Raw genomic sequence first — 12,970 nt, forward strand, 5'->3', positions numbered from 1 at the left:
CACTACCTTTCTGCTTCCCCACATGTGGGACATGTCCTGGTGTGGGAGAATGCTACTTGTAGCTGTGCTGTGTAAACTGTGCCAGACGCTGAATTGCATTAAACTACTTTTCTACTTCAGCAGATCAGGTCTTCATATTTGTTATTTCAGTATCGTAGAAAGCCCTGGTTTTGTTCTTTATTTGAAACACAGGGAGTTTACATAAAGGAGAAGGACTTTTTCCCCATTTATTTTGTCCCGATACAATATGTCCAGCCTTTTTTTCCTTTAAGCAAACACAGCGATTGAAAAGATGCCAGGTTTTCAGTAAGATAGAAGTGAGCCCTGTATGATGATCCTTACCAGTTAAAAGAAGATGTTGACAAACTCTCCTTCAAGATAGAAAAAAGCTTGAAAGTCTGTCAGTCTGCTGCTTGTCATCTCTGTCTTTCTGCTTGTTAGCTGTCTAGGGGAGACACATACAGTTAGTGTGTTTTGTTTTTCAGAAGTTGATCTGCCTCTGAAGAAAGATGGGTTCACATCAGAAAGTACAACTCTGGAAGCCTTGCTGCGTGGAGAGGGAATCGAGAAAAAAACGGACACTAAAGAGGAAGACACTATACAAGAAATCCAGGTAAAGGAGAGCCCCATGCCCTGACAGCAGGGCTGGGTTTTACAATTTGTCTCTAAGCCCAGCAGATTTTGTCCTGTGGCAGAACAGTGCATCTGTTGATAGTTATGTCATTCTGCTGTCAAAATGTTATCAAACCATTGTGTTACACTGGGATGCTCAAAATGAACTCGGGATCTCGCACACTTCTGTCACAAGAATCTCGGTCATTTGGCTGTGTTCTGCACAACTCCTGTGTTAGAATTTGTTTTGCAGCCCTATGAGATGATTACATATAAAACTGACAAGCAGAGATGGGTCCCAACCATAAACAGAATTTTAGTGCTTCAGATTTAAAGTGAATTTGGACATGGATTTGATGTTGGATTCACAGCTGCTGACTGTAGACAAAAATGTATTATTGCCTTGTCTTTTTTTTCTTCTACTGAGAAGCCTTCAGAAAGTACACAAGCAAAATAAATCCTTAAAATTATTCAAATGTTAATTATCTCACTTATTATTAATGATGCAAGTATGAGAAGCATTTGCCTCTTTACACACCTTATGACTTGAAAGTTATTTGTCAAGATTCCGTTTCATCCTTTAACAATTCAAAGTAGAGATGCATTTGTGGGTCTGTCATAGAAGGAATTCAGCTAATGTAAAGGGTTCTTATATAAGGGCATGTCGCTTTATAAAGACATCTTAAATCGCTAGGAAAGTGGGCCTCTCCTTAGGGAGTAGCAGTAAATCTTTGGTGATGCTAAACCAGCGTTGTGCTGTGAGTCTCTGTTAGGGATTTTTAGCAGGAGCCACTGGAAATGTGTTAAACTTGGTAATTTTGGCTGAGATACAAGATGATGCATCTATACCTGAAACTGGTAAAAATTTGAGTGGGCAGCCCCATGCCAAATGAAACAGAAGAGCGTGGGCATCAAATCTATGTTACCTGGAGCTCAGTCCTACTGGTCCGTTTGCTAGAAATTGCACATATGTCAGGGCAGCAAAATTAGGTCTCTCATTCCCAGTTCCACAGGTAAAGGGGCGCCATCGAAGAGGAAGCATCCCATGCTCATGGAGTGGGGAGAAGCTCGGCATGAGGCCCCCTCTGTATTTCCTTCTTCAACAGCGTACCTGGTTCTCTTAAGCTGAGAGCCCTAAAGCTCTGTTTATGCCTGCTTCCAAGGTCAGACGAAGTCATGGTGCAGCATCCTTATGAGATTGACAGATGCCTTTGGATGTTGCTGTACAATCTGAGCTCCCAAATTATTCCCAGCAGCAGTCCAAGGAAAGAGACTTTAGAGATGGTGGAACTGACACAAGTCTGAGCACTGCAGAGCAGGGAGGGGGTGCGAAAATATGCAAAATTGTTTTCAGCTGAACCGCCCTAGCAGTGACCTGTCCTCTGGATGCTGGTTTCATCAGAACAGATGCAAAAGGCATGTCTTGCTCTGGCTTCTTATGCAAGCACAGCTTATCTGGACTCAGTCTGTAGAACAGCGATTGTCGAAGCCTTTACTAGTAGACAGCTTTCAGGGTGTACTTCAGCACCTGGCAGCTAGGCAGTACCAGATCAAAATCATGATCAGTCCCTTTTACCCCTGTGACAAATAAGAGAGTGCAAATTTCTCTTTTGTTCCTTTGCATGCTCTTCTGTGCTGTGTCTTGAAAGGGCCCAGCCTCAGTGGTGGTGAGAGTGAGCAGGTGGGATTGACGTAATTGTAACTCCCACCTCAGTCCCAGCCACTGACCACCCTCTTGAGCTCACAGAATCTATCAGGAGAAGAGGACTTGGTGCTTAACTGCACTGAAGCACATTGGGCTGGGAAACTTTTAGGAAGACAGAATAGGAAAAGAAAATTTACCTTGCTAAAAAGGTTACAGGTTACCCCTGCTAAATAGATGCAGTCATTGCTACCTGCTGTGCAGTTGGTATTTAACAGGGTTGAGGATTTTGCCCTGCAGTAAGTTGGTATTGGATGTGTGTCTCCATCGTTTGCTGGAGAAGGCTTAGAACAGCCTTTTGACCATGCATCAGAAAGGCTATGTCCCATCTATCAAGAATTAAAGTCATTACTCTGGCAGTGTCACCAAATTCACACTTGGTTGCTTATTATCTCTTTCCTAAATTGATGCTGCAATTTTAAACAAAGAAGGTGGTTTGTAACATTTCTCTTAACTTCTCTTGCCTGGTATTGTTGTTGTAAACTACCTCCTTCCTCTCTCACATACAATATGGTTGCAACCTTATCTTTTTTTGGAGATGCTTTAGGATACGAAGCAATGCAAAAATATAAACTCATATCAGCAAGTTTGCTTATTTTCTTACATACAACTAGTTTACTCGTACAACATTTTCCAAGTTCTTCAGTTGCCTAAGATGAAGTCAGTTGATGTACGCAATTGCATGAATTTTGAGGAAACATTGTATATATGTAGAACTGGAACTTGCTTAACTTTTACGCCCTCTAGTATTTAGTACTCTGGTTATGTGAAATTGTATTTCATGATTGTCTGACCTTATTAATGGCCTCCTGAGATTAAAAAATTTAAGGAGCAAAAACCAGATGAAAACTTGGTCCTCTACCCTGTTATAGAAGTTATTTGTAATTTTTAAAAAGGATACTGTCCAATATTGGTCTTAAAAATTTAGCTGATAAAATACAAATAAACTTGTATAGTAGGTCTTCCAAATATAGGCTTTTTTAAAAAGTGAAATTTCTGTTGTATTCTTTCTCACAATTTCAGAATTTCGTGCTTGAGGTATGCAGGAAGGACAGAAAGCAACTGTGATTTGCTCCTGTTCTCCCTCTACTGGCTCTCAAATAACTGTTAACTAGAAATAACAGGGAAGGGACAAATACAGTAAGACTGAAAAACGTCCCCGTCAGTTTAAAGTCGCTGATTTAAATCTACATCATGACTGCATGTTGTAATTTAAGTGAAGGTGGCATGGCAAAGGTAAGACAGTGATTCCAGGTTAGTCGCTTTTGAAGTGATGCCACATCATGGCAGGAATGGCTGGGGCCCGTTTCTGTATTTTTAGCAGACATGCCAAGGGTTGAGGGGATTTCAACAGGACTTCTTTCCACATTAGCGTTGTGATGGTTTGTCTCGCCTTTGTCCGTGCGCTGTCTGGCTTACGCATGTTTTCTGGACGGCCAGCCTGTGTTTGATTCTGTAGAGGTTACATTTCAAAAGATCAAGATAAAAGTGTTGAAATTCCCTAGCCTGGGCATCTCATAGTTATGTGAGATGATGAATTATTGTTCCTATTAAATAATTAATTGAAGGAACCATTGCTATTGTTCCTACTAACTTCAGTGAGCCCTGTACTTCCTCAGCATTCTCATGCAGCAAGATCCCTGCTTCCACATTACAGAGTTGTACCTGTGGTATAAGCCTTGAAAGATGTTACTTTCTAGATCCATTAAACACGCCGGAATATATGGGGGAATTTTCTCTGCCCTGTTATTTCTTAGGAACCTTTTTTTCATAGTTGACTGATATCAGTGGTATTTTTTGATAACAACTCCCTGGAGAACCAAGGGTGGAAGGGAAAGCAAATTTTGCTTTAGTGGAAAGAAGTAAGGGTTCTGGGATCTGATTTGACATTATATCATTAATCAACTGTAATTTAATAACCTGCAGTCTCTGTGGTAAAGAGCAGCAGTTGGTTGTATGTGTCATCTTCTTTTCTTCTAACCATTCCTGTTTATTGTTCAATCATAGAGGGTTTTAGAAAATGATGAAAATGCAGATGAAGTGAATGAGGAAGAGGATTTGGAAGAAGATATTCCAAAACGAAAGAACAGGCCTAGAGGACGGGTAGGTGGAGACTTTACTGGAATGGAAAGGAAGGAATCAGACCTCTGCTTTCTAGTGTATATTTGTCATGTGTATTGTGTATGCAAAGTGTGTATCTATGGATATATGATAATAATAACAGTGTAGATAATTTTCTGTCATATGGTCGAAGATTTTTTTAGTATTTTTTCAGTTTATTTTTATGAATTACTGAGAAAAAAGACTATTTTGAGGGTAAAAAGTTGGGTTAAATTTATGACAGTGCTGTATTTACAATTGTAATGTAAACTGTAATAACTATTATGACATCCTGCTATTACGATGCTCTTACTTTAAGACAACATTTACTAATTACAGAAAAGCAGCAAATTCAGTTATGACAGCCAAAAAAAAAAATATCAATAAAAGTAACTTGAACTGTGTTACTATGTTTTGCAGCATTCTCCAAGGTAGCACTTTATGGCTGACACTGGCCCTCTTGAGCCAATGGCAAATCTTCCATTTGCTTAAAATGGGCGATATTTTATCCTAAGTGGGGTCTGTGTCCCTTCTCTTACCTAAAATGTCTTTTCACAATTTCAGCAGGGCAACAGTTAAGTAATGAGACCAACATTTTAAAACTTGGAGTCAACATTTTCAATTGCGGCCCCTTAAGCTAGGCATCTGTTATAAAAGTGAACACAATTCTCAGAAGTTTTGAGCATTTTCATCTTTCTTTGGCTCTAGCGGATGCTGCAGGGGCACAGGAGCTCTACAAGTACCTTTTGATGTGTTCGTAGGAGTCAAGCAAGAAGGGCCACATTTTAGACCAAATGAGCGGGATATAATAGCTTTTGAATACGAGAGAGACATGAAACCACATTGAATACTTGCAATGTACTTATGCATCAGACCCTCTCTTTTGGTTTCTTCTGTTGTTATGTTGTTTCAGTTTTCTGCTCCTCATTTTGGAGCTTAAGTCCTTTAATATAAGATCAAAGCACTTTAATAATTGGATAAGTATATATTTCACCTTCCTTATTCTCAAAATCACCTGAACCAGTTTCTTTCTTTCTTTCTTTCTTAGCCAAAGACCCCCACCTGGAAAAAAATTTTCCAGAAAAATGTAAGTTTCAGAAAATTTGTATGAACCAGTAACCAAAACCAGGAGTTAGAATCGATACATGCACACAAGCTTGACTGTAGTGATCGACTAATACTCCAGGCTAACAACTCTTTTCTAACAAGTTAACTCTCACGTAAATTGTGCATGCTGGTTAGGGTGAGTGAAAGGGAGTGAATAGCTACAAGCAGTATGCTGCTCAGGAGAGGGCAATTTGCTGTATTCATCTATCCCAGGCCTATGTAAACAAAGTCCTGAAGTTACTGTTATGTACAAAGTTTTACTCTCCTGTTCAGGAAATTGTTTCAGAAACGCTCTATTACTTTTTCTCTGCTACTGTAGCGAAAGGAGTTGGAGGCTACTAGATTCCCATTCATTTTGCAACATAAATTTACCTCTTATTTTCTGCCCTAGAACTGGCCTCCTATTAAGTACAGGAGCAGCAGGATCTCTTGCCTTTTTCTTGCAACTAACTCCTGCTCTGCTAGTGCCCTGACTTCATTCAGTGCAAAAAGAAGAGAAGTCTGAAGAGTGCCAAATACTTTGAGCAGTTTTTGGGTTTTCTTGATGGCATCAATAACCAAAGCGAAATGTGGAATAAATTAGGATTTCAAAATCAGGGCCAGATTCCCTAGCTGTTGAAAACTGGTAAGCCTGAATCATAGCCTGAATTGCACCTGGTCACGAGTGTTTTGCCACTCTTCAAGCAGCCCTTTTCTAATGTGAGCCTGACCCAGTGTAGGGAATCAGGACCCAGGATTTGAAACTGGGGACATGAAACCTGGGCAGCACTTCGCTTCTGGGAAGGAGGTGGTTAGGTTATTTTTAGAGGGCAGAAGAGGTGAAGGACATGCATAGGAAACTAGATCCTACAGAGTGTGGCCTTTGGGGATTCAGAGAGGAGTGAGAGGGGCTGACAGCATTGATGCAGGATTGATGCAACAGAATTACCGCTCTGGACTTTCCAAATTGCACATGCCTGTTCCTTTCCCTATAGCATGATTTTATTTTTAATCCTGAACTCTCCATCTGTCCCCCTGGCTACTCTCTCTCTGGCTGCTTCAGGGCTGCTTCAAGGCTGCTGTGCCACGGCTTCCTGGCCTCACACGTCAAGTCTCGTAGTCTTTGCTGCATCCCGTCAGGAGAATAAAGGCAGTCGTGGATGACTGAATTCAACAGACTGGAGTGCCGACAGCCAGCACGTGGCATTCAGCTTGTTGCCTCTGGGGCAGCTGCTCGGTTTACTACCCCCTCAAGGCTAGCCCTGAAATTGTGTGAGCAGTAGGGAGGACACAGAAGACTGAAGAGATGGATTTACAGAAGGAGCTTTTAGTATCTTTACTGGACAAGGGGAATGTGGTAGGAGCCAGGAAAGACGGTTTGCTAGGAGATGTGAGAGGAATGCAGCTGCACCTGTACAGATTGTCTGCTTGTCAGCTGAATATCCCATGGGACAATTTCAAAGGCACTAAAGACATTTAGGAACCCAAGTCCCATTGAAAGTCATTGACTGGAAAAATCTCCCCCTGTGTGTTCAGTGCATGAAAAAGTGTATCTGACATGCGGTCATGACATGATGGCTGTACCCTTGCGTTTCTGTAGAGAACGTTTTGAAGGGAAACAGCTGGCTGTAAGACTAGCGAAACTCTGAGCAACAGACCTGAAATTACCATCCTATTCTGAAAGGTGCCTATGTAAAAATAGTACCTTCTTACTCAAGAGATCCATTCTCAGTGTGTAAACAGAGGCAGACCTACTGACTGGTGACAAAAATAAGACTTTACAGCTTTTTCACAGCCCTGAAAAGCCAATGCAGCTGGTAGGATGGGGAAATTGGATCCTAATCCAGGTATCAGCAGAAATATTTGTTAAGGGCCAATCGCTTGTCTCTACGAAGACTCTCTGATGAGCTGAGGGTTGTATAGGAGCTGCCATGGACTGAAATTCAGCTTGCAGCACATTTTGCAGTAGTGAGGGAAGAAAGGAACTAGCCTGGGATTGATTTCATAGCCCAGAGGAGGTTTACAGAGCTGGCAGTCAGAGAAAAAACATTGCAGACTGGTAAGATGATTTTGTGTGATATGGTCAGTAAAGAAGCTTCCACCAAACAATTGTTGCTGGGGCCTTTTCCAGGGTGAAACTGCTTTTCAGTTCATCCTTACAAATCTCACTCTGCACGTGTGTGCTGATCTGCACAGAGGTCTTTGCAGAAAGCAGAGCTATTCTTGTCATACCTAACAGTATTCACCCCATCCAGACAGCTGCAAATCCATATCTTTCCTTCAGGACTGTGTTAAGAATTAGACCTAAGCAATCCCAGGGAAATAATGTGTGAAGTTTTTATAAATCCCTGTTTTGACAGACTGTGGCAGGCTAGTGTAAAAGTTCCTTGTTCCTTCTCTTTAGATGTCCAATGGAATGCAGCTCCAATAGTGCCCATTCAATGCCAAATCCATAGAAGAGGGACAGAGCTCATATGACCCCCTTATGTCTAGGGCACTAATATTCTCAGAATTTCTACATCTTCTACAACTTTACTTGATGAAGCTCTGTCCCTTTCTTATTTTCATATGCAAAAGCTTGAAGGATTTGAGTGAGGTGGCCTTGTCTAGGGTGAGAAACATCAACAGTTTAATAAAAGAGGAGCAGCAGAAATGATTTTGTTGCTTTTACCCAGGAACAGAGAATGTGGCAGAATTAATACAAGGCTGTCTCGCCATCCACTTGCAGATCACTTCCTCAAATAAAGATCGAGTCTAAAATTGTTGTCATCTGTAGACTGTACATTAATGAACATGAAAGAATTGAAGACCTTGGCTCAGTTCCCAGTTCCACATCACAGCCTCCACCATTGGACAGATATCAACTGTCCCCTTGTTGGCTTCTCAGCTGAGAAGTGTCAGGACCAAATAACTGGTGCTGAATTCCACTCTTACCTCTGGAGCTCAGGACAGAGCAGTCTGTGCTGTGGAGAAACAGCTTTTCAGTTTCCAGGGCTGCCAGCTTGGTGTGTTGTAGAAACACAGAACTGCAGAGAGACTTTTCTGGGTAATTCCCGTTCTCTGTTGTTGCAGGTAGCCATGTTACCTAATCTTTTCCACTAACTGACCAAAGCTTCATTTTACAATTAGCCGTAGTATCTTTGTCCCAGAAGGCCGTTTCAAAACATTGCCTTTCAGCTAGAAAACAAAACAAAACAAACAACTCCCTTTTGAAAATGTTAAATGGAATAATTTTACCTCTGTTTTATTTGAGGCCTGTTTTCTGGCTGGTTTAATGGTTATATTTATCCTCTAACACCTGTTCATCTAGTCATTCATTCATTCATATTCAGTTAAGCAAGGTATTTGAACATCTTCAGAAATGAATGTGTGATGGTACTCGACTGAATATGTGCTGGCAGTGACCTACTGCTATGGATGAACAGTTTGGGTTATCTGTGGAGGGGATCTCCACTGCATTACAAGGTCCATTAACGTAGTGCTTATCTTAGGAGATGAAGGGTCAAGCCCACCCTTGAAAAATCTGTATGGAAGCTGAGGATTTGTTTAGTTTATATTGCACATTTTTCATAGGAGGGTGAGGGGCACAAGGAGACCTGAGGGGTGATAGAATAATATTAACATTCCTCTTGTTCTTGCAGGCTCGGGGATCTGGAGGTGGCAGGAGACGGAATGATGCTGCCTCCCAAGACGATCATGACAAACCCTATGTTTGTGACAGTAAGTAGCACCCAGACAGCTGATTCTGCTTCCAGCCTGGTCCTACCAGCTCGGTGCACTCAGGGCTTCATCTTTTCCCTTCCAGCAAAATATTCTGCTGCTCTCTGACTTGCATGTTTGCCACCAGCTGCTGCTGCTGCTCTTGGTGTTTTTGCATGAAGGAAATAAAGTTGTTGGCAAGGCTCCACTTCCCTTTGCCCTGTAATAAATCATCTCTTATATTTTCTCTCTCTTTCTCCTACTCTTTTTCTGGCTTCTCTGCCTTTTGTCTTCCTTTCCCCCATGTAAGATTCACCCTCTATTTCTTTCTCTGTTTCAGATAGTTACAAACAAAAGCATAACTCAAAAATCTCCGGCAAAGGTACTTCACCCTTGTTGTATCTCTTCATATATTTGGTGATTCTCTTTCCTTCAGTCCTTTTAAGATCTCATTGGGCTAAACTTAGAAGGTCTTATTCTCATCCCTCACTCAGAAGGTACTCTTGTGGCATCATCAGGAGTTGAGCCCTCCTAAGAAATGGCACAACTGGGATGCTTTGTTGTGATACATATTCCCTTTGAATATGGCCATGCTGTTTGACATCTTGCAGTGAGACTGCAGGTGAAGTAAGGCATCACTCTAACTGAAAAATTATACCAGAGCCTAATGCCCGAACTGAAGAAGGGTGCCAGAGTCCTAGTATGAGGAAGGAGTGAATATTTGATACACAATATATTTTTTTTTTACGGTCTAGTCCTTGATTCTTTCCTTCTTCTTTTGATATTCTTTTTTGTTTCACTATATCATTTCTGCGAAGGGCACTTATCTTACCCACATGCTCTTGAGGTCTCCCATCTTAAGGCCTACGGTAAAGTGTACATGCAATGATAATTTGTGCTACTGAGTGCCTTCGATCCTATAAGACAATAACCTAACCAAAGTCAGCAGGAGAATAGCAGGAGGTCTTCACTTCTGTAATCCAAAAATGTTTCGTGGTTTTGAGGACAATTAGAATCCTCCTTTCTCCACTATTTGCCTATCTTGCAATGTTACTGACCTTAAAAGATCAACCATTACTATGTCAATCTATTTTCTGTTTATTTTAAAAAAATGAAGAAATAAGGAGCATGCACAGTAATTAAGAACTATATTCCATGGGATCAAGTCATATTCTTTTATGGTGAGACCAGATGACCCTGCAGAGTACAGTGATGGACATGTTGGGTATTTTGCTTCAGCAAAGTGGATATTCTAAGGGCAGTGAGTAGAAATGGAAAGACTTGTGCATGAATGGGAGTGTCTGAACACATGATCAAGGAGGAAGAGTTCTTTAGGATATAAAGAGTCAGGAGATTTCTACTATGGTTAAATAGCTGTCCTTCTGTGTTGGAAGAACTAAAATGTGTCTTCTGAGAATACTCTTGGAGTCTAGTATGCATCCTGCTGAAGTCCACAGCTTTCCTGTGCTGATACATGCACAACAGTCCTTGTCTCTCTTCTGGAACATCCTTTTAAATCTAAGGACACTTGCCAGTGATAGTCATTTTTAACATAATGACTCTTTATTGTCTGATCTGGCTTTGCTTTTGGATCTTACAGAGAACCCACAACATGCACAGAATAGATAAAACATCTAAGATATCAAAGCAGGCAACAGAAATCTGGGCTGAAGTCAAGGCTCTGGTATGTTGTTGTACTGATGGAATTTCGCCTTGGCTTACATTTTGGAGCATAATTTTTTCTCTTTGGTTTTGGAAATATAAACTTTCCTATTTCATTTGGCTGACACCTTTCATTTTTAGGAAACTTATAGTTAGAGGTGAGTCATAAGGAGTTTTAGAATCCAGACTTTACACAGTGACTCCTTTTCCATTGTAGATAGCTGAGAAAAGGGTTACTTGGTAGCAGAACTCTTTTACCTGACTGTGGAGCAGAAGGAAAAAACTGTCCCAATTGTAATGCTGTCATCCTGAAGTAATATCCTGCTCTGGTTAACTTTCTGTAGAAATATTACATACAATTCATTGTGAATAATTGGCTTAAGTTGAGGCCTCTTTCCTGCTTGGATGGATTTCTTGAACCAATTTTTTCTTTGAAATTATTTGCTAAATATTTTTTATAGATAAAGCTCAATCTAATCGTGGTAGGTTAGAAATTGGTTTGCAGGACTCCGTGTACAGATGTTTTGGGCTGATAATTTTATTTTAGATGGAAACATGCAGGTCAAAAATAGTGAATCTGTTTCCTGTTTGGGAAAACATGATTCCCACAATCACATTATTGGTACAAATAATTAGCTTAATGGGTTGACACTTTACTTCTTCTGTATATTATTTAATTTATCTCCATGTTGGTTTTTCTGATGTTTGAGTTTGGAGAGTGACCACAAAGAAGAAAGCATAAGCATATATAAACCAAATTAATTTTCTTATTTAACTGTATGCGTGTAAAAAATGATTTATGGTGGAGAACTACTCTGCTTTTTTTTTTTTTTCATAGCTGCACATTCGTATTTATGGGAAACAAGAACATATCACCAGGTTTCATCAGTAACAAAAAGGTTATGGGAAAAAAGTAGTCTGTGTGTCAGTAAGGTGATGTAAGAGCAGTATCCAGCTGATGCTGCCCCTTGTGTTGGAAGACAGCAACGTTATTTCTGAAAAGGCCTGCCTTTTTTGGAAGAGGCACTCAGCTATACACCGATATTTAATCTGGTTCCAATATTAAAACTGACTGGAAATATGGAATTTCTATATGGAGGAAGGTTTTCAGATCTCAATATGTTTTGTCATCCTTTGTTTTTAAGAAAAGGTGGTTGGTCACTTGTTTTGTGGAATGAAATATTCTGAAATACTTCAGTTGATTTCATTGAGGATTTACTCTGTCAGAAGTTCAGAATAAAATATTTGACCATTCAAAGCATCAATAAAATTGGTAACATAATTTGAATATGATTAATATAATGAAATGCCTTGTTTCATCAAATCAGCAAGTGGAAAACTAGTTGGTCAGATTTTCAACCAATTGCATTGGATAGTGTTGTGCCTTGAGCTCCCTTGGGATAAACGCTTCGATAATGAAAGTGGCAAAGCAGCCTGGTGTGAGATGGGTATAGGCTGAAAATAGTGATGTAGCTGAATGGGTCAGCTGCTGTATGAGACCGGACCCAAACATAGCTTGAAGACCTGGCTCGGAGAGAGAGCAAATGCCTTAAAGAATAGTGAAAAGTAGGACTTGAGCAAAGCAAAGCCTCTGATATCAAGCAAGAGAAGTGGAAAATACACTACTATGACTGTCCACAATAAACTGGGCATGTGATTTCTAAAGGAGGGACAGAGTGAACAAATGTATGAATACCTGCGTTCATAATAAGAATTGATATCATATTGTCAAATGATCAGCTGGGGAACCGTCAGTTCTACCACAGCGGTCTTCTTAAAACTTGTTCTGCTATTTTCATATTGTTTATTATATGGTGGGTTTTTTTTTGTTTTATTGTTTGGTTTTTGTGTTTGTTTGTTTTTTTGTTTTTTGTTTTTTTTTAAAAAGGCTTCTCTGATGTTTTATCTAGAAACTTATGTTCTGGTTTAAAAGTTGCAAACAGTTGTAGCACCTAAGCTTCATGACTCCAGATGTCTACTTCCTTTAGCCAAAGCTGTTAATTTGTGCTGAATCTCTACAATTTATTAACTTTCCTACTGTCCATTCTGATTTGTCTGCTTTCATTCTTCTCTTGTTCCACAGAGACTTACCTTTGTACATACTTCCAC

The 12,970-nt window shown here is 40.2% G+C and overlaps 1 protein-coding gene across 1 annotated transcript in view; it reads left to right on the forward strand.

Moving 5' to 3' along the window:
- The window catches only part of DPF3 (double PHD fingers 3), a 174,356-nt gene that overhangs the window by 110,470 nt on the left and 50,916 nt on the right, over positions 1-12,970 (forward strand). The window contains exons 4-8 of the mRNA XM_086613071.1: positions 486-613; positions 4,322-4,417; positions 5,463-5,501; positions 9,142-9,220; positions 9,540-9,581. Coding sequence (XP_086469197.1) covers positions 486-613; positions 4,322-4,417; positions 5,463-5,501; positions 9,142-9,220; positions 9,540-9,581 — 384 coding nt within the window. The remainder of the gene's footprint in view (positions 1-485; positions 614-4,321; positions 4,418-5,462; positions 5,502-9,141; positions 9,221-9,539; positions 9,582-12,970) is intronic.

The sequence above is a fragment of the Tauraco erythrolophus genome, chromosome 6 (genome assembly GCF_009769465.1).
Source record: "Tauraco erythrolophus isolate bTauEry1 chromosome 6, bTauEry1.pri, whole genome shotgun sequence".
Lineage (NCBI taxonomy): Eukaryota > Metazoa > Chordata > Aves > Musophagiformes > Musophagidae > Tauraco > Tauraco erythrolophus.